The following is a 27,088-nucleotide window of genomic DNA, read 5'->3' as shown; positions in this document are numbered from 1 at the left end:
TCACGACCGATATTTCTCACATGCACATACCTAGAGCAAATACTTGAATGGATGAGTGTGTGTTATACGGATTTCCTGTACTTCTTGTATATTGTACTTACCCGCACGATAGTGCACGCAACGACATTATGTATGTAACGACAAGCTTTTCACTTATTAAAATAGTGTTCGTCTGTGTAATTTGTAGCTTTCTCGTTGCAATTCACGCCTAGCATAGGACTTATGTTACATAGTGTTTGAGGGAGGGAGAGATATTAAGACAAGCTATTCATTAAGATATGCAAGCATGTGTTTCCTCTCGTTCTCTTCGCGTCTTCGTACCTTCGCGAATCCTCTTCGACCTCGACCGACCTCAGCCTTCTTCCTTCGCAGCTCCTCGGCAGCTCTAATGTGGGATGCCAATGCTGCTTGGTTATGAGTAACCCGCTTCTTCGACTGCTTGTATGGGCCCTCCGTTTTCGCTTTCAAACCGATGCCAAGGCGGTCAGACTTGAGTATCGTTGGAATAGGTGTCAACAGCGATTTCTGGGAGTGCGGATCAGTTCCTTTATATGCACTGGACACTGGAACGAGCGGAAGGGAAGGAGATTGGTGGAACGATTCAAAATCGTCTTCTGACTCTGAGTCGGATTGAGTGAGGTCGATGAGATCGGGCTGTATGTCTCGAGGTTTCTGGTCACCGGCCGGCACACTTGCCCCTCGCAAAGGTGCATACGATATTGATTCAGCACCATTAGATTTATGTGCTGGCGATCGGGGGCGCGGAGGTCGAGCGACATGTGCACCAAGCCCTTCTCCTTCGTTCCAGCCACTCTTCTGTAGTAAATTAAAGCCTTTATTTGATGGCCCTATTGCCAGCCAGACTGGAGGAACAAACCGTCCCTCCGACGGTAGTGGTGGCGGATCTCGTGCAAGGAGGTCTGCCAAAGATGGCGCGGGAGAACTAGGTTTTGTTGATGGTTCAGACTGAAGCGCTCTTTTAATGAACCAGTTATTCTTGGTGGTAGCCTCCGTCTTTGGCTTGGGTGCTTCACTGGGTGCGCTCGATGGTCTGGCTGGTGGTAGGTTAACATTCCCCGACACCGAGTTATCCCTTGTCAACGCTCTATACCACTTAGAGGTTCCACTATCTGGAGGAGGGGTATTCGAAGATATTGCATGGGTAAGCGAAACAGCGGAACCCCACTCGTCGTATTGAATGCGCGCGGGAACAAATGATGGAGGTGGGGCACGGCGGGCAGCAGAGAAAGTTGGCGCTGTGTTCCACTCTTCTGCTTCGTCTATTGGAATTTGGCCCGTCTCCTTCTCCAGCCGCTCTCTATCCTCAGGATTATAGTCCGAACGAATGTGATGAGCAACAGTGGCCATAATGGCCGCACTTGAGAGAGAGCTTGAGACGTAATCTCCCCGATGCCAGTGATGACTAACCGACTGTGTTGGGGTACAATAACCCCTGTTGTCATGTATCATATTGACTCCAATGCAACCAGTAGAACTACTAATATCCAAAATGCCTTGATTGAACAGCAATTACAGTATATACGTGAACAAAATTCCAAGCCATGCGAAAGGTATCTACCAGATAAGAGATTTGAGATGAATCATGCATCAGCCGATAGGCATGTTTGACCCATTATACGAGAATCCTATGACAGACAGGGTGAGTTAAACATATTGTATCTAAAAGGACACCATAATTGACATACCAGCGAACTGAGCTTGGACTGTGGATGAGAGGTGGGAGCCGTCAACATAACTGTCGATAGGTGCCTCGGCCGTGAAGACAGTGTCGAAGTTGGAAACATCCTAGGCACCAATATACTAAATGACCGCGCACTCCCGAAGAGACATACACTCACCACAGGACTCGACACGCTTGGCTTAAATGGTGGTTGGATCTTTTTCTGCAGAAGCTTCTTGAAGTCAATGTGGTTTACGAAGAATGGGTGTTTCTTGATCTCCTCAGCGCCGTTGACTCCAAGTCGTTTCGAGGGATCTCTGTTGAGAAGACCAGTCAGGATGCTTCGAGCTTCTGTACCAATGTCGGGGCCGAAGGTAAGCGGATCAGTGAGGATCTTCTGGTACATCTTGTCCGTAACCTCTGAAGTGGATGATTAACGACAATAGACACGAATACCGGGATAGGCAAACCATCATAGAAAGGTGGAAGACCGGAGAGCATCTCGTACAGAAGCACGCCAAGAGTCCACCAATCAATTGACTTGTCTAAAACAGACGATCAGTAAATTATACGACAAGTGATGAAGGAGAGCTTACTATATCCTTGACCATTCAAGATCTCCGGTGCAAGATATTCCGGTGTGCCACAGAACGTGTTCGTCGTGTCTGAGTCCTTCATATTGAGCTTACATAACCCGAAGTCGCACAATGCGATGTGTCCAGTATAATCCAGAAGGATGTTTTCCGGCTTCAAATCGCTGGGCTTGATAAGCACAGCGTAACAAGGAGGGGCGACCTGCTTACCGGTAGACGACGTCGAGTTCATGCAAATGTTCCAGAGCCAATAGTAGCTCAGCACTGTAGAATCGTGATCGCTCCTCATTAAACCGTTGTTCACGTTGCAAGTGATGGAAAAGCTCTCCTCCATTGACAAAGCTAAAGGAGGCTCTCATGAACAACTTCGGAAGATAAACATTGAAGTGGCCTTACGCGAGCACCAAGTAAAGCTTCTGCTCGGATTGGAAACTGAACTTCAGAGGCACGATAAAAGGGTTCTCGACACGCGCAAGCACGAGCCGCTCCGCCAATGTGTGTGTGATTTCTTTTCGGTCAACGATATGAGCTTTGCGGATAGTCTTGAGGGCATATATCCGCATAGTGTCACGCTTCCTAACTTGCATCACCTGAAAGAAACGTCAAGCGCGACGATGGCACGTTGACACTGAAGCACACCTTGCCAAAGCTGCCTTTGCCAATGACAGTTATGAGCTCAAATTCATCGATCGTCAGAGATTGACCCTGCCATCTCCGTTAGTCACTCATGGTTCGAGATTGAAGACACGAAATCACGGACAGAGGTAGGCTGGTATGCTACACCAATCTGAATCTTTCCTCTACCACCTGTCACATCGTGCCACTGGTCTTGACCGACGGAGCCAATATTGTCAAAGTCTGGCGTGAACTTGATTCCGCCCATGAAAACATCATTGCCCATATCATCTGCTAAACCATCACTGCCGACTTTGGGCTGTTCGGTCCGCAAGTAGCACTGTATTGAGATTTCTGAGTGGCGCGATACGTCGCTGATGGAATTCAGGACAAGCAAAATGTGATATAAAATGGACACTCACAACTGCGCCTGGTACATATACAGTGGTTTCTCCAAATCACCGCCCAATGGGGTAATTAGAACTTGGTTGACTTCGAACTCCATTACAAGATAGGGTAGCCACCAGCATTGTGTACGCTGAACACTGTCCTTGGCGCCATGGCGCTTCGCGAGTCGCCTTTGTGTTACACTTGAGGGAGATACAGATGCGGCGACCTTAGCCTGTTGCGTGGACAGCGCGGCTTGGACGGCGGAAGGGACTATGGTGCCTACAGGAAGGGCCAGGCCTTCAGCCCACAGAACACGTATGGAAAGAAGACCAGTCCGTGAAGTAGGTTTCCCCCCAGGATTGCTGGGCGTTGGGGTCGTCGACCGCGGGGGCTCGTCAGAAGATCCAGCAGACAGGGTGGCTGTTGAAGCTTTTTTGGTTATTTTCCCGAATCCCTTCAACATCGCGTCCTTGTATATTAGTGCTCAGCTGAACAAAATAGTGCGCAGTTTAAGGCGAGAGTATTAATGCGGGAGAGTGTGGGGACCGTCAGTTGATGAAAGTTGATGGTGATATTACACTGTTACAGTGAATTCCTGGTTTTTAGAAATCGGCAATTGCACGTGGCAATATTAATGATTATCATCGATCGAGGCGAGTCGAGGCTCCCGAATACCAGCAATTGTCAGTACTATTATTTACTGGGGAGGGGGGACAATTAAGAACCAACCGACGGCGATCTACTCATCGACCCTACTGCAGGGAGGCTATAGCAGCCTCGAGCTCCGAAGTCGACGGGTGTATTATGTACTAACTATTATTATTGCGCACACCCTTTACCTCTTACTTATTAGGGGAACACTGTCTTCTGCTTCTATAGGTAAGTGTGGGAGCTTATCACAGAGCATTTTAAATCATTCAGCCTGAGCGCTGAAAACAATCAACGACACCGGTTTGCAATACCAACATGCACAAGGGTGTCATCAGTAGTCTGTCTGATGGCCACATCATGTACAGTCACGGTGGCACAGGACACCCACAAATTAGACGCGCCATTCCCTGGAATTTCAATCAGTCTTGCATCAGTCTTACAAGTGACTGTTATGTACATACTACATAGTACTTACTATGCGTGACTCTCGACGACCATGGTTCATTCTTGATTCTTGCGACTTCATATAAAATTTCTCCTAAAAACCTGTTTAGCCGGTAGGAACGCGCATGCACAAGACTCCGGCAGGAGGAGGACAATTTTGTATTGGTATTGGGAGCCAAGCTTTTCTTCGATGTGACATAATCAAGGTTGCGAGTACTTTCCGGTGGAGATCATTATTTATCATCGCATCAATCCGTTGGAAGAAGCTGACGCATATCGACGGGAACTAAGAAGTGATCCAAGACCAAATTGGTCTTCGTCAAGGCGAGAAGCTTTCCGACGGAAGGTCACTTACATGAGAGCGGACTCATGGTGCAAAGATAGTGCAGAATGCTGAGCACTTGCTGCTAATTTACGTGGTCAATGGCACAAATACTCAGGGAAGTATTCGATCGCGATTCGCACCTGGGTACTGCCACATCAAGTCCTCGCCTCATTCCACTTTGGGTGGGGGGCAGTTTGGAACGTGTTCTTGGCCGGGAACAATTCGGGAATTCCCCGTCCCCGTTGGCGCCGGTGAACTCGAGAAACCAAAAGAGAGTTCCACCGGTACAGGTCCATTAGCAATGCTGGTGCTTTCTATCATCATTCATATCGCCGAGGAGTAAATAAAAGTTACCGATCGTCGTGCACACCGTGGAAAAGGTACAAAAGTACAAAGATTCAGCCAACGCCCATACTAATTTCTAAATGATGAAGACAAATGAGGTTACAGGGGGCAACCTTCAGTGTATTCCTAAAAGGGCGGTACGTACTGACCGTCGTTTGGGTTAGTCTAGAGAGGGAACGACCGTCTTCATTCGTCTAAAGTCTGCCTAGGGAGACTAGGTTAGTTTTAGTTGGCGGCTGCAAGGAAAATGGGTGTAAAGGGAGCTCGCATATCCGCAAATTTTAAATTCGCTTCCGGGGCGCAGCAGGCGGTGTCATGGGCTACCTTGACTCATGAGCTCTCGTGAGTCGTACTTCGAGCGAAGTCGGTATAATAACCAAACATACCGCAGTGATAATGTTCCGGATACTTCTCTTCCGGGACCGTGAATTGAACTCAGAGGGATATACTGCTACGGTCCCGTCACGTCTTGACTCTTCTACCTGTGAGTCAACATGAATCAATGCTGTATAGACTTGATGATACCGGCCCTTAGCAACATCAAGCGCACACGGAAATGATGTAAACAAGTCCGTTGGTGCTGACTAGCACCTGTGACAAGTTGGATCATTGGTTATTGAAATGCGAGAATGAGTTTTCATTTCTTCAGGATGTCTTCTGAAAATGGGTATGGAAAGTTGTATAACGGGGAGAAACAAAATAAAATACCGGAATAGATACCCGTTGTCCTATGTTACCAACGAAGAAAAATCTTTCACGCTAGCAATCGGTATGCTCTCATGTCGATTTCGTGTGCAAGCAAACGCTTGTCCAAGATAGTAGCGACCCTGAGAGCGCTCCATGTGTCATGCTAGCGGAGATACTTCGTCGCTATTGAGCGTCGTATTGTCAGTAGAGTTACAGGAAATCAGCCGCGCGAAGTCCTCGAAAGCACCAAAATCACATTAATCTTCAAGATAGCACAAGCAAGCCGTAACGAGTTGCGTTTCGCCCGATTGCAAATAACAGAGAAATCAGATGGCGGGATGTGCATTCGTAGTTGTCCAGCATTCAGTGTGCGAGTAACTATGAGTAACCGACGTCACTTATGCATGAGAACCCTGCGAAGCCTCCCAGTCGTAGTAGGTCGTAGTGCCTGTTTAGATTACATTCATGAACGTCGGTCAATCTTCGAATATGGCGACCTAAACGATGAGTCTCTCAGTTTCGCGGAGGCACTGTTTAAAATGAGGACACTGTGCCAAGGGTCTCCGAGTCGGAGGAACCATGGGTGCGAGAGTCCTCACCCATGCTGAATACCCTTTCACCATTTGAACTTCGAACTTGGCCAAGCACGACCATTGGATCGCCTCGAAGGTGAATTCGGTATCGAGTGGTTATTAAGGGCCCCGGGCCCTGCCTAGACTCGTGCCAGTAGGGGTATTACAGTAAAGGTTTTAGATCATTCCCACCGGTCCGAGACAAGGTGACCAGTACCAGCCCTAGCCATAGATAGTGCTATTGAATTTGAAAAGCGGTCACTTGAGTTGATATGCGCTGCGCCTATCGTTGCCCAGCCATGCGCATGCGTAACGTTACACATACCTCTCTAAATATTTCTGGACGAGGTGGGAAACTGCAAGGGGATTGATTTGAAACTCCACCAATCCGAGTGATCCCGCCGCCGGAAGGAACGAGGAACGAAGAGAAGGCCGACGGGATGACATAAACTATTTAGGCTGTGATTTCAAATTGAATATTCTGCTCCGAGTTCAGACGGTTAGAGTCAAATAGCGACCCTAGACAACCAGGCAGAAATGGGTGGAATAACTAAGTCATATGTATGCAGCATGCGCAGTAAATCAGTCAGAGGGTGGCGCAAGCGTGGAATGCAACTGTAATAAACCTCGTGGGTATTCGCCGGCAGGGTTCCCCTGTCAAGTAAGGCGCCGTGTCAAGTCAGTTGTGATTCGATGACTAACCCAGACTGACGTGAACCGGACCCGGCATGCAGTATATCAGCAGAGCAATGTGTACCACTCATATCCCAGGCTGGTCTCTGACAGGTCTCCGTGAGTCCCCTCAGATCTAATAGGCCGTCGACAGTGAACACACTTACTACTGTTGTCTCCTCATATCATGTCGGACGGTCACTTCTCCACGCGCAACGAGAAGCGGCCTGCTTCTCAGGACACTCATACATCACAAATCAAGTCGAAAAGATCGAGGCGCGGCTTTTTCTCCAGGAACAAAGATTCATCCGTCATGGTCGAGAAAAATGATCCAGATGTTGCTGTCGATGTTAAGCCAGCGGAATCTACTCCACCCGTCTCTTTCTTCTCGCTATTCCGGTGTGTCCTTTTTCATTAGAAGGGGGAGACTCAGCCTGACCTTCAACAGATTCTCAAATTCGTTCGAGATTACACTTGATATCATTGGTATAGTCTGCGCCGCTGGCGCTGGCGCAGCTCAGGTGAGTTGTCTTGTCAATCTCACACGTTACCATTTATGTATGCATCATCAGCCTCTCATGAGCCTGCTATTCGGTAGTTTAACCCAAGACTTCGTCAACTTCAATCTCGCAGAAAACAATTATACTGCAACGGTACAAAGCGGCAACGCCGCTTCCATCGCGCAAGCTCAACAGATTCTGGATGCCGCTGCAGCGAGTTTTCGCACAAGTGCCGCACTAGATGCCTCCTATCTGACCTACATTGGTGAATCCTTTGTCTTATCATTATGTAAACTGCTATTCACTGTGTATGAAGGTGTCGGCATGTTCGTGTGCACATATGCGTACATGGCTATTTGGGTTTACACCGGCGAGGTTAATGCGAAAAGAATACGAGAACGGTATCTCCGGGCGGTTCTTCGCCAGGATATTGCTTTCTTCGATAATGTCGGAGCTGGAGAAGTTGCTACCCGCATTCAAACTGATACTCGTGAGTGAAGCGCCTATGAATAATTGTTCTGACTTAAAATAACGTACAACCAACAGATTTAGTACAACAGGGGATATCCGAAAAAGTCGCTCTCGTTGTGAGCTTCCTATCCGCATTCCTTACAGGTTTCATTCTCGCATATTCCCGATCATGGCGCCTTGCTTTGGCGCTGACTTCGATTTTTCCATGCATTGGCATAACTGGGGTTGTCATGAATAGATTTGTCTCCAAGTATATGCAGTAAGTGTTTTCTCCATTCCAGGTAACACAGGTCCCTCAATGTCAATGTAATTTAATACAGAATGTCCCTCAAGCATGTCGCGGAGGGAGGAACCCTTGCTGAGGAGGTCATCTCCACTGTCAGAACTGCACAAGCTTTCGGTGCTCAAAAATTCCTGTCGTCTTTGTATGACAAGCACATCGATGGGTCCCGCATTGTTGACTCAAAGGCTGCCATTTGGCATGGTGGAGGATTGGCCTGCTTCTTCTTTATCATCTATAGCGCCTATGCTCTCGCCTTCGACTTTGGCACTACCCTCATCAATGAGGGATACGGTAATATCTCACATTCTTCGAGAAATAGAATATTCATTGACATTAACAATATAGCTAACGCCGGCGCAGTCGTAAACGTCTTCTTGGCTATCTTAATTGGTTCGTTCTCTTTGGCCCTTCTTGCACCTGAGATGCAAGGTGAGTTTTGTTTCCTCTTATACTCCGCACCTTCTCATTTCCATCTCAGCGATCACTCATGGACGTGGCGCTGCTGCCAAGCTATATGCTACGATCGAACGTACCCCCGAAATCGACTCCGCCGACCCGGGAGGTCTGAAACCCGAAAAGGTCGTTGGTGAGATTACCCTCGAGGACGTTAAATTTAGTTATCCCTCCCGCCCCGACGTCCCCATCCTTAAGGGTCTCAGCATCAATTTCCCTGCCGGTAAGACTGCTGCACTTGTTGGAGCATCCGGTTCTGGAAAGTCAACCATCGTCTCACTTATCGAGCGTTTCTATGATCCACTGAGTGGCTCCGTCAAGCTTGACGGTGTCGATTTGCGGGCGTTGAACCTGAAGTGGTTGCGATCTCAGATCGGTCTAGTTTCCCAAGAACCCACACTGTTTGCGACCACGATCAAAGGCAACGTCTCACATGGCCTCATTGGTACCCCATTTGAAAACGCTTCTGAAGAAGAGAAATTCAAACTCATTAAAGAGGCATGTATCAAGTCAAACGCCGATGGCTTCATTACCAAGCTACCGCAAGGGTATGATACGCTGGTCGGCGAACGTGGGTTCTTGTTATCAGGTGGGCAGAAGCAGCGTGTAGCTATCGCTCGTGCCATCGTCTCCGATCCCCGCATCCTCCTTCTTGACGAGGCCACCAGTGCGCTTGATACGCGATCCGAGGGCATCGTGCAGGACGCATTGGATAAGGCCGCTGCTGGACGTACGACTATAACCATCGCTCACCGACTCTCGACGATCAAAGATGCGAATATGATCTTTGTAATGGGAGATGGTCTCGTTCTGGAGCAGGGTACCCATAATGAGCTCTTGGCCGATGAGAATGGCGCATACTCGCGCCTTGTCCAGGCCCAAAAGCTGCGTGAGGCCGAGACCGAGAGCACAACAACAGCTGGCGACGAAGAAGATATGGAGAAGGTCGTTCTGGAGGAGGTTCCCCTTGGTCGCAAGAATACTAGTCATTCGGTTACCAGCGACATCGTCAACAAACGCAACGAGGAGAAAGAGAGGGGCGAGACCAAGGAAGACGAATACGGCCTGTTTTATCTGTTCAAACGTGTGGGAGCTCTTCTCCGGGGGCAACTGCACCGATATGCCATTGGTGCTTTCTTTGCAATTTGTACGTTGTTTCAAGAGTGTCTCGCTGTCTCTGACATGATAGGTGATTAGGCAGTGGCGCTGTTTATCCTGCATTTGGTATCGTGTATGGTGAGCAATCTTTGACCCTTGCATATCTCTGAATTGAGCGTTTGCATTCATTGTAGGTCAAGCGATTTCTGGATTCTCTGCGCCCACAAACGCTGAAAGGCGTTATGATGGCGATCGCAATGCTCTATGGTGTGTGCTTCGGCCATATACGGAGTACCCGCTAAATCTCGAAACAGGTTCTTCATCATCGCCATCTTGTCTACGATAAGCATCGGCTTCCAAAACTACTTCTTTGCATCGTCTGCAGCAACCCTGACGGCTAAATTACGGTCAATCAGCTTCAAGGCCATCCTTCGCCAAGACAGTAAGCATTACACACTTTTTTCTTCTATCAACCTCATGTCTTGCAGTTGAATACTTCGACAAGGAGGAGAACAGCGTAAGTTTTCCTATTAGGATATGTACATCCCACTTGTTGACAGGCTCTTGTAGACTGGTGCACTGACGTCGGGTCTAAGTGAAAATGCGCAGAAAGTAAATGGCCTTGCTGGCGTCACTCTCGGAGCGTAAGTTTAAGATACATTGTGGTGCAGTGTAATTCTCACAGCCAAGCAGAATCCTGCAGTCGATCACCACACTGGTCGCCGGGTCGCTGATTGGATTGTGCTATGCCTGGAAGCCAGCTCTGGTCGGAATGGGTACGTTGTTCCTCCAAAATCATCAACCTCTTGCTCATGTGCCAAATCTAGCGTGTATTCCTGTACTTGTGTCTGCAGGCTACATTCGTTTGGTACGTAAATTTTTATTCACTTCAGAGCTTGCAAAGTTAACGTCTTGTTTACAGCGAGTAGTTGTCTTGAAGGACCAGCAGAACAAGGCAGCACATGCGTCGTCTGCGCAGCTTGCTTGCGAGGCTGCCTCAGCTATCCGTACCGTCGCATCACTGACGCGCGAGGAAGACTGCATACAGCTCTACAGCGCCAGCTTAGAAGAGCCCCTGCGCAAATCGAATCGGACGTCGTTGTGGAGTAACTTCTTTTTTTCCCTCTCTCAATCCATGTCCTTCTTCGTCATTTCATTGGTTTTCTGGTACGGCTCGACGCTTGTCTCGCGGCTTGAAATCACCGTCCAGGGTTTCTTCATTGCACTCATGGTGAGTCTACAAGACACCTCGTTCAACCTTTCATTGACTTGCGCCGTGTCAGAGCACAACCTTCGGGGCAATTCAAGCAGGCAATATCTTCGCTTTTGTGCCAGATATCTCGTCCGCCAAGGGTGCTGGTGCCGCAATCATCAAGCTCATCGATTCAATCCCAGAGATTGATGCCGAGTCGACCGAAGGCAGGAGTCTATCCGAGAAAACCGTCAGGGGCCAAATTCGCTTCGAGAGCGTCCATTTCCGTTATCCGACTCGTCCTGGCGTCCGTGTCCTCCGTGGCCTATCATTCAAAGTCGAGCCTGGTACTTATGTCGCTTTGGTTGGCGCCAGTGGTTGCGGTAAAAGTACAGTGTAAGCGTCCAATTTTCTCTCAACCTTCAGTGCTCTCATGTGAAATTGCAGTATCCAGTTGATTGAACGATTCTATGATCCGTTGGCCGGTCAGGTCTTGCTTGATGATGAACCCATCAATGAGTTCAACATTCAGGAGTACAGAAAGCAGCTTGCCCTCGTGTCTCAAGAACCGGTAAGCAGATAGAGTCTTGTGAGATGCGCGTCTAATCGCTCATTTGCCATTTAGACGCTCTACGCTGGTACCATCCGCTTCAACATTCTGCTGGGTGCCATCAAGCCAGAGTCTGAGGTTACTCAAGAGGAAATCGAGGCTGCGTGCCGCAATGCCAATGTTCTGGATTTCATCAAATCGCTTCCCAAGTATGTCTCCTGACTCAGTTTGAACGATACTGTACTGAAATGACGATCAGCGGCTTTGACACCGAGGTCGGCGGGAAAGGGTCGCAACTTTCTGGTGGCCAGAAGCGTGCGTGACCGAGAATTTTCGTTCTCTCTCCGGTGTACTCACTCCCTATTCAGAGCGCATTGCAATAGCCCGTGCCCTACTCCGCAATCCGAAGGTTCTTCTGTTAGATGAAGCAACTTCAGCATTGGACTCGACCTCTGAGAAGGTCGTGCAGGCGGCTCTTGATCAAGCCGCGAAGGGTCGGACGACGATAGCAATTGCACATCGTCTCTCGACAATTCAGAACGCTGACTGCATGTGAGAAACCACTGTTGATATTCCAGAAACGATTATACTGATACTTTTTCGCAGATACTTCATAAAGGAAGGTCGTGTAAGCGAAGCTGGTACTCATGACGAGCTCCTTTCGCTCAAGGGCGACTACTACGAATACGTCCAACTGCAAGCATTAAGCAAGAGATAGATGCCTCATCTGATGTTATTATCATTCAGATCTTAAACATATTCGCATTCCAGTTCTTACAGTGTCATACCCTCAATTAATTCCCGATGCATTACGCGTACGACCTTACCATCCCTGTTCCGGACAATTAGCCTACATAGTTTACTCTCATTTCCGATGCTATAGTAGTTCCATAATGTCCCTTTGAATATCAAGTGATCAATGAATTAATCTACCCCGGACTAGCAGCGTGTTCAGGCCATGCAAATGATCGCAGTAGGATTCTTGTTTCAACAAGCGGCGAGACTTGTGATGGACATGCAATTCTTAGTTATCGAGTCTTCAACGTGGCTATCATTGCAACTGCTGGTACTCAGCCTCCTGAAAAGGGATCTGTACCATCACAGGTTGAGACAGGGGTGGGTTGACAGGGTTAAGGTTTATTGATAGAGCTTAGCTGCACAATCGCCGATAAAGGTGGAAAATGAGTTAGCGTCTGCATCGAGCTCAATGAGTCCAGGAACAAGCAACGTTAACGTCGGTAGCCGTACAGTCAATCAGCTGGCGAGAGTAAGTGTTACAGGAGGAGCACTCGCACCCCTCGGCGTTGCACAAGCTTGCGATGGAGACGATAGTGGCATAAGTGAAAATATGAGTGCAAAGATCGAATCTACCACAAGGTCGAACTATGCGAAGTACATCAAATTGTTCTTCTTCTTGCTTTGCACTGCAGAACAACGTCAGAAGATTATCCGAGATAGTCATCGAAGTAAGCTACTTACCCTCAGCAATCCCACTTAGGAAATGTTCATGCCCAAGCTTGGTAGCCCCCTCACGCAAGGCGATCATACCTGCTTCTACACACGTTGCCTTCAATTGAGCACCATTGAACTCGTCCGTGCTGCGCGCCAACTCTTCAAAGTTAACGTCTGGGCTAACGGTCATCTTCCGTGAGTGGATTTCGAGGATACGGGCGCGAGCGGTCTCATTTGGTAGTGGGAACTCGATTTTGCGATCCAAACGACCTGAACGGAGAAGGGCGGGGTCAAGAATGTCGATACGATTTGTCGCTGCGATGACCTGGACGAGAAAAATGAGTTGAGACATCTAAAGTCGATAGTAAATAGCATCACCTTAATTCGCTGATCGCTCGAGAAACCGTCAAGTTGGTTCAACAATTCCAACATGGTTCGCTGCACTTCACGATCACCACTCTTTTCTGAGTCGAAACGCTTTGTTCCAATAGCGTCCAGTTCGTCAATGAAGATGATTGCGGGTGCTTTCTCTTTAGCAAGTTCGAATGCATCGCGAACAAGCTTGGCACCATCACCGATGAACATCTGAACAAGTGAAGGACCGGCAAGCTTGAGATAGCAAGCCTTCGTCTGCGCAGCACATGCACGGGCGAGGAGAGTTTTCCCAGTACCTGTCAAAAATGTAAGCACTGGTGCGCATGAAAATAAGATGCATACGTACCCGGTGGCCCATACATCAAACAACCTTTTGGTGGTTTTATGCCCAAGGTCTTGAATTTGTCTGCCTGCTCCATCGGTAGAACGATAGCTTCGACCAGCTCCTCAATTTGCTTCTCCAAGCCACCAATATCAGTGTAAGTTTCTGTGGGACGTTCGTCAACCTCCATTGCCTTGACGCGTGAATCATATTCCGTCGGAAGCTTGTCGAGGATAAGATAAGAATCTTTGTTAACGCCAACGAGGTCGGAAGGTTTCAACTGGTCTGCAGGCACGAGACCAATAAGAGGGAGGAAAACGGTTTGTCGAGTGGACGTCTTTACGACGGCACATTTGCCCTTGCGCATTGAGTCCAGGTCGCGGTTTGCCCCGTCCTCCTCTGATTCTGGATCAACATCCAAGACCTATGGTAGATGAACAACCGCCGCATTGGAGCATATAACCTGGTAGCGCGTACCTCCACTACGTTTCCGACAAGATACGGCAAGACTTTATTCTGCTTTATTTTCTCCCCGTTGTCACGTATCTTCTCCTTCATCACGCTTTGCTCGTGCTGTAATCGCAGTGTGTCTGACTTCATGACCTATGTCACCAGGGCAAGTACTCTGGAGTTAAGTGCTCTGCGAAATATATTGTGAGATGCACGCACCTTGATATCATTATCAATCAATCGTATTCTGGTCAAAATCTCTTCTGTTGTCAGAGCTTTTATCTCTTCTGGAATGTCATCCCAAGTCTCTTCTGCGGGTTGATCTGGCGTTGTGTCCATTGCAACGCCATCCTGACCTGGTAAGGAGGTAGTTTCTGGCTGTTGTGGTGCGTCTGGCTTCTGCGCGTTATTGCCTGCAGGAGGGTCTGATGGAGGCTCAGAGGGGGGAACTGAAGACATAATGTGACGAGCGGGTGGAAGGGATTGATGATGGTGCTGAACTGAGATGCTCACCGACGCGTAACGCTTCCCAAAAGGGAAATCGGAGCACACACGAACTCAAGGACGCGCCTTCTTTGATTTCCTAACTCACGTGAACAGTCAACATACATTCGCGTATAAGATATGTACATCCACTGTGTCAAAGCTTGCGATAAGGCTTGCGAGTAACAAACGTAGCATTCAAAAGCGACAACGAGACTACAAAACTGCGTCGTAAGTGTTGGACTCTGGACGTTCGGACGACGGACCGGGTGGAAGCCTAGCGACGTCAGAGTGAGACATGACGAGCGCAACCAGTCCATACAGCGAGACGACGCATTGACGTCGGCCGAGGCTGTCGAAATTAGTTTCTTTTATCTCTATGCCATTCGTCATTTACCATTACTATACTGACTTCGTATAAAGTGTCGAGTTCATCGTACGGGCATCTCAGTTTCTTCTAGACACTGAGATGTAAGCCGTTTATGTTTTTCTTATTACTATACAGATCGCTAACGAAACGTAGATACATTGTTTTCTCAGGTACTTTACATTGTGCTACGCGAGTTTCTTCTAGACACTGAGATATACATTGTTTTCTCAGCTCTTACTCCGCTCCCGCTCGACTGTGATCACCACAGTAAGTACTTCAGTCATATTCTATGTATTCAACCTATGCTTGAGATTTCCTCTGTTCCAAGATATCCTTGCTCGAGCAGCAGTAAAATTTGTTCAGAAGCAAATACGTTGATCAACTCAGCAACGGACTACTAGTAACTCAGCATCGTGCCATCAACCATACTGCACCAATGTAAAACCAGAAACACGACTCACTGCAACACTAGCTCAGGGATCTTGGTCGCATAAAAAAAGGACCTACCACGCCGGTGAGTCATGCAGTTAAATCCAGGACGCAAACTACTCATACTCACGCATGATGGACAGCTCTTGCATTGCTTGGTATGCACGCAAAAGAAAGGACATTTCTCGCTGTCAGCGTCACCGGCAGATATTGATGCCGTCAAAGCAATGACAACGGCGAGGACAAAGGAGGAACGCATTATTTGTGAGGATGTTCTATTGGATCAAATAAATATGAAGGGACAGTAGGAAGACGCCTTGCTTTTATGTGCTGAATATTGTTCTTCATGGCGATATAGGAACCACCTATCCACCTGAGATCTCCTTTCGAACAGAAGATATTTGCAATGCCAGCGTGTGCCAGCCCTGATTTCAAAAATCGGCCACAGCACCATTCGGTGCCTTTCCCGCAACTTGTATCTAAATCAGTCAGGGCAATACACGCTCCGTATTATCCGTATTTATGCCCAGTGAGGACCGACACGCACCATATCGCCGGAAAGCTATTGAACATAAGATTTCCGTAGGTGACGATTGAGAATGACACAGTCCAAATAACCTTTGCGAATTTGATCGACGACGAGGTTGCATTCCCGTGCTACGTGAAGTACTTTAATAAACTTTTGAGTCGGTTTTATTGCTATCGTTAGTGATAGGTGTCTTGGTGCAGTTGCTGAGGTTGACCATGAATTTAAGCTACATTCACACATAATTAAGCAAAGTTCGAGCCTCTTATTATCATGGTTGCATAGTGAGTCGAAGGTACTACCCCTGAGATTAGCTCGAGCTGCAGGTGCTTTTGTTTGGCCTTGTTGAATTCCAAAGGCTTTGCCAAATAAGGGTCCGTCACTTTGAGCCACACTAAGTCTCAGGGTAATTAGCTGTCGTGGATGGCAGTTGATCTCTAAGTCCATTGCATTCTTGCTATGGCGAGCAAAGACCCTCCTCCAACCGCAGAGGAGAAGTCACGGTATGAGAAGGTGAAAGATGAACTTGTGAAGATGATTCAGAAGAAAAGGGCCGCAGACAGGCAACTTGTATGTTGACCCTCTTTGTTATCTTGTATTGTGCGCACTGGTCAAATGAATTGCTTCATTCACTCCACAGGCACAAACTGAAGTTTTGATACATACGCTCGAAACTTCTTATCTCGCCGAAACCGCCACTACGGGTAATATCATTCATGGATTCGACGGGTATCTTAAACCCACCCAGGGTGCTGCTGCCCGTAGAAAGCATGATGTCGGGGATGGAGACAGGTGGTTCTCAACAAGTAGTGGGACATGGCAAAAGGTATGTCTGAGTAACTCAGAAGAGTGATAAATATCACATTGGAACTTTTCCTCCCCAGTCCCTGGATCTTCTCGGAGAAGGCGAAGATTCAACACCTGTGCCTGATGATATGAGGCTTCAAACAACACCAGGACTGACCACTGTTGTCGTGCCTCCGGCTCCACGCACGCAAGAGTTAAGTGCTGCACAGCAGAAAAAGAACCGTGACAGAGAATATCAGCGACGCAAACGCGCCATGCGACGAAGCGCAGGTACCGTCAGCGACGAAGACTCGCAGAGTGTTGGTGCAGGAAGGCGGCCAACGAAACGCGCGAGGATAGCGGACGACGATTGAGTTGAGGAAACCGCGGTATGTCTCTGTATCGTCGTCGTCTTGTTAGTTGTACAATATACTTTTACTGTCGTTACCTGTGCAACAGGGACCTCTTAAGAGTTTGAAACACGCTGAGAAAATATACAGAATCTATAGATCTAATTTACTAAGAAACTTCTTTACATTAGTTTCGTCCATTCCGCCGCCATCTGGATCGACCGCCTCAATACACCGCACAATCGCAATCGTATGTTTCGTCTCTTTCGTGCTGACCCATACTTTTCCATTCATTCCCACTGCCGTTTCCAGAGGGAAACGCGATCCAAGCAGTGGCAGGAGAAAATGTTTAGGATCAAGTAATCTGGGTAATAAAGAGATGAACAACAGAGAAACAGCGGCAAGAATCTAGCATACAGTCGGCTCATCTGCAAACTGCACTGTAGCACAAAGCCATCCTTTAGTTCACCAAACCCTTCAGCCTTGTGACTTTGGGCGTCGAAGCACTCGAGTTCAGGCTCCATATCTTTGTGGGCCAAGGAAACGCGGGCATAAAGGAGCGAACCGACCTGCTTAGTGTATCAAGAAGCTATATATTGACACTCAAAGGAACGTTGAAGTACCTTGAGACTCGGCTTGTTTCTCTTGGTTGCCCCTTCGAATGCCAAGCCATCCAGTGAAGCAGGGTGCGCAGATCCAATATCGACCCGCCAGCCTTCACCACCACTCCGTCCAGTGACCACGCCGATCACACTTTCCTGGGGAGCTGGGACATACTGGAAGAGGTATTTTAGACAGCTAGCTCCCACGCGATGTAGTATGGAACGGAGCGTACTCGTCTTGAATTGCCTTCCACCCACCACTTGCTCTTATTAGCTGAGTGGTTGAGGATGCCTGAGCGAGTAGAGATAACAGGAGCTGACTTCGCTTGCTGCTCGCTCGATAATTGAAGAAGCCCAGGACCAAGCTTGAGGTTGACGTGCTGGGCTGGGACGTGCTCACCAGGCAAGACGACGGACATGGAAGCTGGAAAAGGAAAAAAATGCTCAACAATACACTGCCTCCCGAACTCTCAAGTCTTCAGCTCAGCTTTAGATGTCCACTTGATCCTGTAGCGTGCGTCATTTATGGCTGCGACACCTTTGATGAATGAATTTCCCGAGCTAGCCCACCTTACGTATGTATCATACACGAGCTTGGATATGTCGTTCACTCATCTTAAACAGACGCGAAGATCTTGAAGACCTCCTGAATGACCCAGCTTACTTTCAGAGCATATTCCATTCCTTGCCTCAGGTCAAGGAATTATATCAAGCCCAGGCAGAGCTAGGCATGGCGAATGAAGCTATCGCTCGTAAGTTCTTAATCATTCGTTGGTACGCAACACGCCAGACATCTCGCCTTAGGAGAAAACCTATCACTACAGGACAGACTGTATCAGTTGCGGACAGAAACCCAAGAAGCCTTTGACGAAGCCAAGTCTTCGGAGTCCCGCTGGAAGGATCTCGAACGCGAACAACGAGAGGTCTATCAAGTACGTCGCCGAGTGTGACATATGAGCTAACTTCTGATGTTACTTCAGCGGTTCAACCCTCAGTTTCTTTTACTTCGTCTTCGTCATGCGACTACTGCCCAAGATGATGCCTCAGAGGCTCTCGCCTCATCATTCGTGCAATCCTCTCCTTCGCCCTCCACTGGTAACGATGCCTCAGACGTAGATGAGTTCGTCAGGGAATTTAGAGAGCTGAGGAAAGTCTACCACAAACGATTGATGTGGGGCGATAGGTGGGCTTCTGGACAGGTGTCTTGGGAGGACGGTTGATGGGTTGAATAGTGTAAGCCCTTTCCGTGCTATGTCTGACGCAAGCGGTCTCATCGATTATTTAGCGTTATTGTTGCTATGCAAAGCACGGAGCCCACACTTGGTTATACTACTAGTCTTGCAACTGCCGCTCGTTTGCTTGGCAATGGCTACCCGTGTTTGTGACACGCCAAGGTCGCAGCTTTTCGTACTCTTTAGCTAACCCCTTTGGCTGCAAGCCAAGTCTCTCACGTTGACAAGCTAGGAGTTCGGTTCTTCTTAAATATGTCTGGTGTAACTGAGAAGCTATGCGAGTACTGATGCAAAAGCAGATCCGGGCCTGCATACTACTGGCTCGAGTGATAACGTTGCAGCAATCGGATGCCCATTTGATACGTCCACATGCCACAAACCTGTGATTCCCGCGGGTTCCACTGGCAGGTCTTGTAACTTTGGTGGCGACTTTTACTTTGGGAGATGGGAGCGACTTTGGAAACAGATGGGGGCAGACTCATCGTTAAGGTGCGCGACCGGCGAGCACTCTGCACACTACGACTCAACAGCCATGCAGTAACGATCTGTGTGACTTTGTCCCGAATTTGAAAGATGGCCAAATCCAGTTCTGGCATTTATCCTGTCCTGAAATTGTATGCAGCGTTTACTGTCCGGCGGCGAGCATTGACACGTCTCTCCTAGTCGGGCTTTCGCGTGTAGACTGAGATTGACAGTATAAATGTAAATCCACTACTGCCCGGAATGGATGTCAAGAAATCGACTGATTCGTCGTCCTTGTGGCCGTAATCGAAAAATCTCTCGCACAAGCTCTATTGAGGATTTAATGGTTTGTGACTTCTTTGCAATTGGAAGTACCCTGGAGCCATACTTATTCGAGAAATTGACGATTCAATTGTTTTCAACTTCTTTGCAAGTGCCGGGGTGGTTAAATTGTCGTCACAATGGCTAATCCCAAGGTAGTGAGTTGCAATCAACAATATCTTTGAAGCATTATGAAAAACAAGATTTGCACTAGTACTCTTTCGCGACCCTTTGGCAACCATTTCGTATATGCTCTTCGCGTCCGACTTGTAATGTGAGTGGTTGTCATTGTCGCCCGCAATGAAAGAATTCGTATCATGGTACGATGTATTCTTATTGTGCAGCCTAGATTGATGCTAATGGCGTAAAGGCAAGTGCAGCCTGATCGATAAGTATGCACTCGTCGATATGCTGTTCACGACTCCGGAACCGATTTCGACTCCGAGCAGAGCATCAGATATTCCGGCAAACCTCCTAAGTAACAGGGTTGCATTCGTACTACTTAAGTAGTGCATGACACAACTGAGTTTCCCTGTTAACAAGGGTCAAACGTAACGTACCGTGTTCCTCCAAAGGTTTTAATTAAGCCGATGGCAGACATTAAGCCTACTTACACGTCAGCAAAGTCTCGTATTCAGGAATCAGTATCAGGTCCGGAGTTGGTGATCGAATAACTCAGGAAGTGCCGACAGAAACTTTGCTTGCCATGCAGGTGGGTTTATTCTCTTCAACACATCTGTCTTTCTCCATGGTGAGCGTAGGAATTCGAACATCGACTATTGTCCGGGACGCTCATCAACGTTGAAAGTGGAACGTCCTTCCTAGCTATCGTCTGCAGAGTCGCCCACAATGTCATCATTCATTTCGACGTCCTTAACACCCATTCATGATATTCACCCTCCCCCGATGATCATATTAACCAATCATTAGCTTCGAAGTTATCATGTCACGTTCTTAACATCTGCCTCATTTTCAGTCTGTCTCAGAGATACAAAATGAGTCTGCTCTCTCAAGGACATCAAAGCTAGCCGATCCGATTCAGAGTCCTCCCCTATAGCTCGCTACTAGTAACCCAAGTGTCGTGCCATCAACCATACTGCACCGATGTGAAAGCAGAAACACGACTCACTGTCACACTATAGGTCGTTGCATATAAAACAGTAGCCCTACCACGCCGGCGAGTCATGTGGTTAAATCCAGGACGCAAACTACTCATACTTACGCAAACCGGTTCAGGGCAGCCTTTGCAGTCACTATCATAGAAGCAAAAGAAAGGACAATATTCACTGTCAGGGTCACTGGCAGGTGTTGATGCTGCAGATATCGATGCTGTCAAAGCAGCAACAACGGCGAGGACAAAAGAGAGACGCATTGTTTGTGAGAATGTGATATGGAATCAAATAAAACCGAAGGGAACAGTAGGAAGACGGCTTGCTTTTATGTGCTGAATATTGTTCTTCATGGCGACGCAGGAAGAGCCAGATCCACCCTTTCGAACAAATGATATCTGCAATGCCAGCAGATTGCCACGCAAGGTCTATTGGCAAATTTGGCGTGGAACAAAATATCACCTTGCGAAGCAAGGTCAATGCCAGCTCGAATCCGCTGTCATGAACAAACTAACTTCCTTTCATAGCTTTTTCACATCATCTCTATGAGACTGTAACTGGCTATGACGCCCAGATTCTTCAGCTGGTTCGGGAAAGTCATTGCTTAGTACTTCCCTGACTCACAAGAGTTGGGGTTTTACAGGGTCGGTCGGCGAATCACCATACAAACTCGCGAAATGTGGCCCAGACTCGGAGCGTCTCTTTTGAATCGTGATTGGAGATCTCAGGTTGGGAGTGGGGTTGATTAGTAAGTGAATAACGGGACGTTCACTCTTTGTTGACCTGTCGCTCACGACGTTAAACTACGCCTCGGGTCGTATATTTCGAATGATCGAACTCGCCTTTGTGTCATGGACGGCTTGCCCGAAGTCATTGCTGGCCTTGTGGTTTTCATGGACTGCCAGTGATTTTGCGCGTGTTCTTCACACTCCCACTCTTGTCCAGTTGCGAGCGTTTATCTGACGTTTGTGTATTCGCTGAACGGTACTTGCAAAGCTGACTCTCGATTGTATCGCCAGTTTCTGGTCACCTAAGTCTATGCTTTGACTGAGGAACTCATGGCGCTGTTGTCGTCCTCTCGTTCTCGCTTGGTCTCCATTAATAAGTACTTCGACGCGACGGGAGGGAACTATTCTGTCTTGAGGATTACTGGAAGCTATCGGGGATTGAATATGATATCCAAAACGGATCCCCCGTCCTCGTACTGTTCACCGTCAGCATCTATGACAACTGCGCGACAAAAACTTACACAAGAGCGGCTCAATGAACGCCGACACCGTCGTCGTGTTAGCGGAATCTCCAGACAGCTACCAACACGGTCTCAAACTGCCCGTCTCAGATTACAGCACCATGAACTCGGGATCACGGAAGCTCCTGAGCCAAAGAATATTGCACCAAGTAGCAAAGTCGAATGCTCTGAGACGCTGGGAATCCTAAATGTAATGTGTTTGTTTTTCAGAATGTGCAAATGTATTCCTAGTCTTGGCCAGTCGTGTACCGAAATATATTATATAACGTGGAAAAACCAATTGGCGCCTCTGCGAGTCATGGTTGAAACGTTGACCTGTTACCGTTCCGGAATACTTCGGTTCATAAACTTTCGCAGAACAAGGTACGTGCAAGGTGACGTTACTTAGTCACGCCTGACCCCCAGGACCTCCTCGCGTAGGAAACCTCACCCGAACAAATTGTTACATCAAGTTGCACTCCTCTGTAATGTTTGTCGCGCTCATCCTTCTCATGCGCTTGAAGGCCTGCTTTCCTACTGCTCGGGGATCTTCGGGACATTGCCTAGTCTAACTGTGCATCTCTTACTCTTCCTACGTCGCACGCACCTCAGATCAGTGTCCCCATCTATGTTATCCTTGTTATGTGCAATGTTGCCTCCTTCAATGTTTTTGTGCCATTAATCTTGATAATTTGTTTACTACTAACTTGCTACTGTGGCAATAATGATTTTTTCTCGTATCTTTTTGCGAAGTCTAGACCCCATCAAAATTGAGTGCTCCAGCCAGAGAACTATATGATGAGACTCGGACGTGGCATTCTGGGTTGTGCGCGATTGTGAGTGGCGGTAGGGGAAGTGTTGTGGGTTGGTAGTCTATGATGTGAGCACCTGCTACTAATGCATATGACAGGGCACTCAATGTGCTGATTCGCGCTGGTGATGGCGGTCTGTGGAGCGAGAATGACAGAATGCAACTACTGGCTCTGAGTCGCCATGTGCACGTATGTGCCATAGAAGGTTGTGGAGGTGTGCCCCGCGTCGTATTCACTACATGTGAGGTACTGCGAGTGCATCGTGACCGAATCGCAGCAACAACCAAGTGGTCAGGCTGAGCTTTTCCCTTCTTTTGAGGATTATTGTGGTACTCCCAGCTCAGCGTTGGTGCAGTCCCAGCGAGGCGGTGTCTGCGCAATGCTCCCTCTCACCGTCGTCGATTCTCAAGGTAAGCATTTCCTTCAAACATTCGAACACTATTGACACAAACACTACCGTAGCTGTGCATATGCCACTGCGTCAACAATACGTCCGCCGTCCGTCCGCCCCACTGCTGATGCACACGTCAATGAGCTAGCAAGTTTGTCAATCACGGAACAGGAGATATTGCAGTCACTAGTACAGGGCAAAGGAATAACGAAGTATGAGCACATCGGGCTACTGGAGGTTTGTGGAAGTTGTCAGTGAACATTTGCAGCGAGCGCGTTGCGGGCACACATAGTAACCTGCTCAGAGAGTTAAATCTTATATAATCCTTGGGTCTGCATTCCTAGATTTTGTGCCTTACGTGTTGAAGGTTGGTGACTGGAGTCCTGGCCTGGTATGTAATTTGGTCTTTGCACATACCTTGTTCTTCGTAAGTTTGGGAACCGAAGTATTCCGGAACGGTAACAAGGCACTCGTTACTCCCCAAGTACTTCGGAACAGCAACAGGGCACCTACAACTCGTAAGATTTTTTTTGGAGCATTATGAAAACCAAGATTTCATAGCCGCAACCTTTTCGCTACGTACCTTTTCGCATATGCTCTTCGTGTCCGACTTGTAATGTGCTCACAACGGTTGTCATTATCGCCTGCAATGAAGGAATTGGTATCATGGTGCGGTGTATTTTTATTGCTTATTGCGGAGGATTGATGCGAATGGTAGGCAAATGCACGTCGATATGCTACTCACGACGTCTGGGACCAATTTCGACCGCGAGCACCGTTGGAACAGTGAGTCGCATCTCTGAGATATTCTGGCAGACCTTTTGTAAGTACTACTTACATAACGAAGTCGCATTCGTACTCGTGTATGACACAGTTAAACGTAACATTACGCCACGGCATTTCTCCAAACATTCAAATCAAGTTGATGCGGCAGACGGTCGACCGCATATAAAAGCCAGCGTTCGCATCAGTAGCATCAAGTGATCTCGTAACACAGACATGGCATCTTTTCTCTATTCTCCACCTCTCAAATCACTGACTCCTGAGCTGTTGACCCAGCTCAAAGAGCGCAGTGAAAAGTTTCTCTTCGAGATCATCGGCACGAATTGGAAGTCCCAGTTCTGCCAAACTGCTGACGAACTCAGTATATTCCGACACGCTGTCGAAACGCTGCACGATGATGAAGAGGGATTTTTGCAGAAGTTCCGCAAGCTGGTTCCGCTCACAGTATACGACACTTATGAACCTTACGTGGCTCGGTTCTTTAACGAGCCCTGCCAGGAAGCTGAGGTCATTAACCTTTTTGCACCCGGTTTCCCCGCCTTCCTTGCAGCCTCTAGTGCAACCTCGGGGAAGGCACCCAAATTTTTCGCGAAGTATAGAGGAACGACCTACCGTTCCCTAGACACCCAGGGCCAGCGCATACACACATATCGCTTAACGTGTAGGGTCTTAAACGTCTTCAATGGAGATCAAGACATTGTGCGAAGAATTACCGCCTCCGCAGCGAGTGGTGGGTTGTTGAGATTGAAAAATGGATGGAACCCAGAACAAGACGAAGATATAATGTCGTCTAAGGGCAAGTGTCGTCCGGGTTTATCATTAGATGGACGCTCAATTTCATTGTTTAGTCCCAACAGAGGCTGCTCCAATTGCAGTAGCCATGGTCGGATATATCCCCTCATTTTTTCTCTTGCACGCGCTGTTCGGGCTGGCCGACCGTAGCGTGGAGACTCTCGACCTCCTGTTCTGCACAACCTTACTCGACCTGTTTATGTACATGGACCGTGATTGGTTCACTCTCGTGGACGCCATCGATAATGGGACAATACCAGAACTCAAAAACATCGAGCACGTGCGGGACCAACTACAGGTACGCACGGTTTATATTTCCTCAGTGACTGTATACCTAATCAGACGTATAGCGGCATTTACATGCGGACCCTGTCCGCGCTGCTGAGCTACGTGCCATTGGACCACCATCCAATACCGCTGGATGGGCAAAATCTGTTTGGAAAAATCTGAGGTTAGCACGCAGCGTCGGAAGCGGCCCTTTCTCCTCCGCCGTTCCAAAGGTTAGTTCGATTCTGAGTGTATTCTTCAGTAGCATAATCATCAGAACTACCAGGTGAAACATCTTCTTGGTCCTGATGTGATACTCCAATCACCCCGATTTGCCAGTAGTGAATGCTTCATTGGCGTCAAGTATCACACTGGGGACCTCAACCGGTTCAGAATTGTATTGGACGATGGATTCATTGAGTACCTCGAACTGGCATCGGAGGAGGTGGCTGACAACCTATGTGCAGCGGTGCGTCATTTTCGTCGAGTCGCATTGAGCGGTAGGCCTGATCTGCAGTAGTGGGAGGCTGAGCCAGGGAGACACTATGAGCTTGTCCTGACTACGTGTCATGGATTGTGGCGGTACCGTTCTGGAGACATAGTTGAGCTACTGGGCTTTGCTCCAGATGATGGTTCTCCCGTGGTGAGATTCGTTGAACGGCGGAAGTAAGTCATAGAATGTCTTTCAGCCCCGGTTGAGCTCATCGACCGTTCAGGGTGGAGATAAGACTTGATGGTATATTTGTCACGGAAGGTCAACTGGCGCAATCAATATATTCTGTAACCCAGGACACGATCGGTCAGGTTGTGGAGTTCACTTGCTTCAAAGACGTTCGGAAACTTCCCCATACCATTGGATTCTTTGTGGAGCTAGCTCAGGAGCCAGGTAAGCCCCTCATTTCATATTAATTTCCAAGACACTTTTAATTCTCCTACTACATTTATGTTAGGCACCGCCTCCCGGCACCTCGCAAAGCAGCAACTGGTTGATGCCCTCTCAAGTGTGAACGAATATGTTAGCGGCCAATATGCTCGTGGGGCTATGGGTATGCCCACGCTTCGCGTGGTCAAGCCTGGGACATTCACGGAATACAGAAAATGGAGGGGTGAAGCGGCTGCGATTGCCACATTGCAATTGAAAGTGCCTGTGGTGATGTCCGACCCCATAGCTCAGGAGTGGATGATAAACAGAGTAGAACTAGAGATCTAAAATTATTGGAGTAAACCTCGAAACTTTAGCAATGAATGATGTAAGTATTCTTGATTGGTTCGTATGTGTGTATTGCTTCAAATCACCATCATTCCATCACAAATTTCATCTCAGTTTTCTTGCAATGACTGAGATAAGTAATGTATTTCTTGAGCCCCTGGACTGGCTTGGTGCGCAGGAGTTATGTACTCACGACTTGCTTGGATGGTCTGCATCGGGCTTATGATGCGTGACGAGGCAAACTAAATTGTCGTGCATGCGGATCCCAACTCAACTTACAGACTCTCCAGTTATCTTGCAATACCTAGGCAACTCGCAGATCCTGTTTTCGAGGCTCGAGTCAAGACCATACGAGTCTCCTGGTGTCCGATGTTGCACCATGATATCGAAAGATCTAGTTGTTAGTACGAAAATACTCGCCGGTTGACAACTTGGCGAGCCGCCGCGAACCGCCAATCACTTGTACTTTATCATCTTATATACGCATAGACATATCCCCTCTGATCTCCTTCACAACAGACATTGGAGTATTCATCAGACAGTAGCATTCCTCTGTCCTATATCAATGCCTTTTCATTAGTAATCACTCGAGAGTCGAGGTCACCCGGTTGTTTAGATTCGAGGCTTTTGCCAAACAAAAACAACTGCTGTAGTCGATGTTCGCCGTCCGATAAAAGCTCACCGACGTTTCTTTTCATACCTCGCAGAGTCTCATCCCCCCACTTCCAATATCATTCACCAAATCGAACAAGATGGCGCTATCAGGGATGAACTGCTAGCAGATGCAAAACTATACTTCTCAATGGTTTGAAAA

General features: G+C 48.0%; 8 protein-coding genes across 8 annotated transcripts; 4 read left to right on the top strand and 4 right to left on the bottom strand.

The window, feature by feature from the left end:
* Positions 1–126: 126 nt before the first annotated feature.
* EDB91DRAFT_135963 (uncharacterized protein) lies at positions 127–1,924 on the bottom strand. The gene is made up of 3 exons (XM_041326181.1): positions 1,860–1,924; positions 1,707–1,806; positions 127–1,646 (listed from the first exon to the last, which is right to left on the bottom strand). Exon 3 carries the CDS (start codon positions 1,468–1,470, stop codon positions 265–267), a length of 1,206 nt encoding a protein of 401 aa, XP_041179684.1. The 5' UTR covers positions 1,471–1,646; positions 1,707–1,806; positions 1,860–1,924; the 3' UTR covers positions 127–264.
* EDB91DRAFT_1049503 (kinase-like domain-containing protein) lies at positions 1,609–3,742 on the bottom strand (the record flags this gene model as incomplete). The annotated part of the gene is made up of 10 exons (XM_041313466.1): positions 1,609–1,646; positions 1,707–1,806; positions 1,860–2,101; positions 2,152–2,226; positions 2,278–2,438; positions 2,485–2,616; positions 2,671–2,864; positions 2,914–2,979; positions 3,035–3,263; positions 3,312–3,742. 10 exons carry the CDS (start codon positions 3,740–3,742, stop codon positions 1,609–1,611), a joined length of 1,668 nt encoding a protein of 555 aa, XP_041179683.1.
* Positions 3,743–6,957: 3,215 nt separating this feature from the next.
* On the top strand, positions 6,958–12,460 carry EDB91DRAFT_1119964 (P-loop containing nucleoside triphosphate hydrolase protein). The gene is made up of 22 exons (XM_041318167.1): positions 6,958–7,374; positions 7,424–7,496; positions 7,548–7,740; positions 7,792–7,965; positions 8,022–8,205; positions 8,267–8,520; positions 8,575–8,658; positions 8,708–9,829; positions 9,880–9,918; positions 9,975–10,047; positions 10,095–10,222; positions 10,269–10,297; positions 10,351–10,424; positions 10,474–10,556; positions 10,608–10,648; positions 10,703–11,011; positions 11,064–11,368; positions 11,420–11,543; positions 11,598–11,731; positions 11,782–11,837; positions 11,891–12,074; positions 12,129–12,460. Exons 1-22 carry the CDS (start codon positions 7,163–7,165, stop codon positions 12,238–12,240), a joined length of 3,987 nt encoding a protein of 1,328 aa, XP_041179682.1. The 5' UTR covers positions 6,958–7,162; the 3' UTR covers positions 12,241–12,460.
* A 207-nt stretch (positions 12,461–12,667) lies between these two features.
* Positions 12,668–14,651, bottom strand: EDB91DRAFT_1220185 (26S proteasome subunit P45). Its single transcript, XM_041320886.1, has 6 exons — positions 14,341–14,651; positions 14,149–14,274; positions 13,696–14,095; positions 13,353–13,645; positions 13,002–13,299; positions 12,668–12,946 (listed from the first exon to the last, which is right to left on the bottom strand). The coding sequence occupies exons 1-6, from the start codon at positions 14,578–14,580 to the stop codon at positions 12,906–12,908; spliced, it is 1,398 nt and encodes a 465-aa protein (XP_041179681.1). The 5' UTR covers positions 14,581–14,651; the 3' UTR covers positions 12,668–12,905.
* A 1,670-nt stretch (positions 14,652–16,321) lies between these two features.
* Positions 16,322–17,198, top strand: EDB91DRAFT_1119952 (histone acetyltransferase subunit NuA4-domain-containing protein). The gene is made up of 3 exons (XM_041318166.1): positions 16,322–16,499; positions 16,570–16,755; positions 16,814–17,198. The coding sequence occupies exons 1-3, from the start codon at positions 16,389–16,391 to the stop codon at positions 17,087–17,089; spliced, it is 573 nt and encodes a 190-aa protein (XP_041179680.1). The 5' UTR covers positions 16,322–16,388; the 3' UTR covers positions 17,090–17,198.
* On the bottom strand, positions 17,199–18,123 carry EDB91DRAFT_1119949 (exosome complex exonuclease RRP40). Its single transcript, XM_041318165.1, has 4 exons — positions 17,901–18,123; positions 17,689–17,841; positions 17,483–17,634; positions 17,199–17,429 (listed from the first exon to the last, which is right to left on the bottom strand). Exons 1-4 carry the CDS (start codon positions 18,084–18,086, stop codon positions 17,219–17,221), a joined length of 702 nt encoding a protein of 233 aa, XP_041179679.1. The 5' UTR covers positions 18,087–18,123; the 3' UTR covers positions 17,199–17,218.
* Positions 17,892–18,970, top strand: EDB91DRAFT_135664 (uncharacterized protein). Its single transcript, XM_041326178.1, has 5 exons — positions 17,892–18,242; positions 18,292–18,419; positions 18,472–18,599; positions 18,648–18,898; positions 18,953–18,970. Exons 1-4 carry the CDS (start codon positions 18,193–18,195, stop codon positions 18,885–18,887), a joined length of 546 nt encoding a protein of 181 aa, XP_041179678.1. The 5' UTR covers positions 17,892–18,192; the 3' UTR covers positions 18,888–18,898; positions 18,953–18,970.
* Positions 18,971–24,221: 5,251 nt separating this feature from the next.
* EDB91DRAFT_1220174 (GH3 auxin-responsive promoter) lies at positions 24,222–26,380 on the top strand (the record flags this gene model as incomplete). The annotated part of the gene is made up of 7 exons (XM_041320885.1): positions 24,222–24,807; positions 24,854–25,095; positions 25,148–25,297; positions 25,351–25,533; positions 25,585–25,730; positions 25,781–25,950; positions 26,015–26,380. 7 exons carry the CDS (start codon positions 24,222–24,224, stop codon positions 26,272–26,274), a joined length of 1,737 nt encoding a protein of 578 aa, XP_041179677.1. The 3' UTR covers positions 26,275–26,380.
* Between the last annotated feature and the right edge of the window lie 708 nt (positions 26,381–27,088).

The sequence above is a fragment of the Suillus paluster genome (genome assembly GCF_016628075.1).
Source record: "Suillus paluster strain FC165 chromosome Unknown EDB91scaffold_13, whole genome shotgun sequence".
Classification (NCBI taxonomy): Eukaryota; Fungi; Basidiomycota; class Agaricomycetes; order Boletales; family Suillaceae; genus Suillus; species Suillus paluster.
The sequence above is the reverse complement of the archived record's forward strand: the minus strand, read 5'-3'. Positions and strand labels throughout refer to the sequence as shown.

Coding starts and splice junctions, on each gene's coding strand:
- EDB91DRAFT_135664 (XM_041326178.1), top strand. CDS start 18,193: ATGGCTGCGACACCTTTGATGAATGAATTTCCCGAGCTAGCCCACCTT. Junction 18,243..18,291: donor CCCGAGCTAGCCCACCTTAC/GTATGTATCATA, acceptor CATCTTAAACAG/ACGCGAAGATCTTGAAGACC. Junction 18,420..18,471: donor GGCGAATGAAGCTATCGCTC/GTAAGTTCTTAA, acceptor ATCTCGCCTTAG/GAGAAAACCTATCACTACAG.
- EDB91DRAFT_1119964 (XM_041318167.1), top strand. CDS start 7,163: ATGTCGGACGGTCACTTCTCCACGCGCAACGAGAAGCGGCCTGCTTCT. Junction 7,375..7,423: donor TCTTTCTTCTCGCTATTCCG/GTGTGTCCTTTT, acceptor GACCTTCAACAG/ATTCTCAAATTCGTTCGAGA. Junction 8,206..8,266: donor TTTGTCTCCAAGTATATGCA/GTAAGTGTTTTC, acceptor AATTTAATACAG/AATGTCCCTCAAGCATGTCG.
- EDB91DRAFT_1119952 (XM_041318166.1), top strand. CDS start 16,389: ATGGCGAGCAAAGACCCTCCTCCAACCGCAGAGGAGAAGTCACGGTAT. Junction 16,500..16,569: donor GGGCCGCAGACAGGCAACTT/GTATGTTGACCC, acceptor TTCACTCCACAG/GCACAAACTGAAGTTTTGAT. Junction 16,756..16,813: donor GTAGTGGGACATGGCAAAAG/GTATGTCTGAGT, acceptor TTTCCTCCCCAG/TCCCTGGATCTTCTCGGAGA.
- EDB91DRAFT_1119949 (XM_041318165.1), bottom strand. CDS start 18,086: ATGTCCGTCGTCTTGCCTGGTGAGCACGTCCCAGCCCAGCACGTCAAC. Junction 17,635..17,688: donor GAAACAAGCCGAGTCTCAAG/GTACTTCAACGT, acceptor TACACTAAGCAG/GTCGGTTCGCTCCTTTATGC. Junction 17,430..17,482: donor AGTTTGCAGATGAGCCGACT/GTATGCTAGATT, acceptor TTTATTACCCAG/ATTACTTGATCCTAAACATT.
- EDB91DRAFT_1220185 (XM_041320886.1), bottom strand. CDS start 14,580: ATGTCTTCAGTTCCCCCCTCTGAGCCTCCATCAGACCCTCCTGCAGGC. Junction 13,646..13,695: donor TTTGATGTATGGGCCACCGG/GTACGTATGCAT, acceptor CATTTTTGACAG/GTACTGGGAAAACTCTCCTC. Junction 13,300..13,352: donor CGAGCGATCAGCGAATTAAG/GTGATGCTATTT, acceptor TTTCTCGTCCAG/GTCATCGCAGCGACAAATCG.
- EDB91DRAFT_135963 (XM_041326181.1), bottom strand. CDS start 1,470: ATGATACATGACAACAGGGGTTATTGTACCCCAACACAGTCGGTTAGT.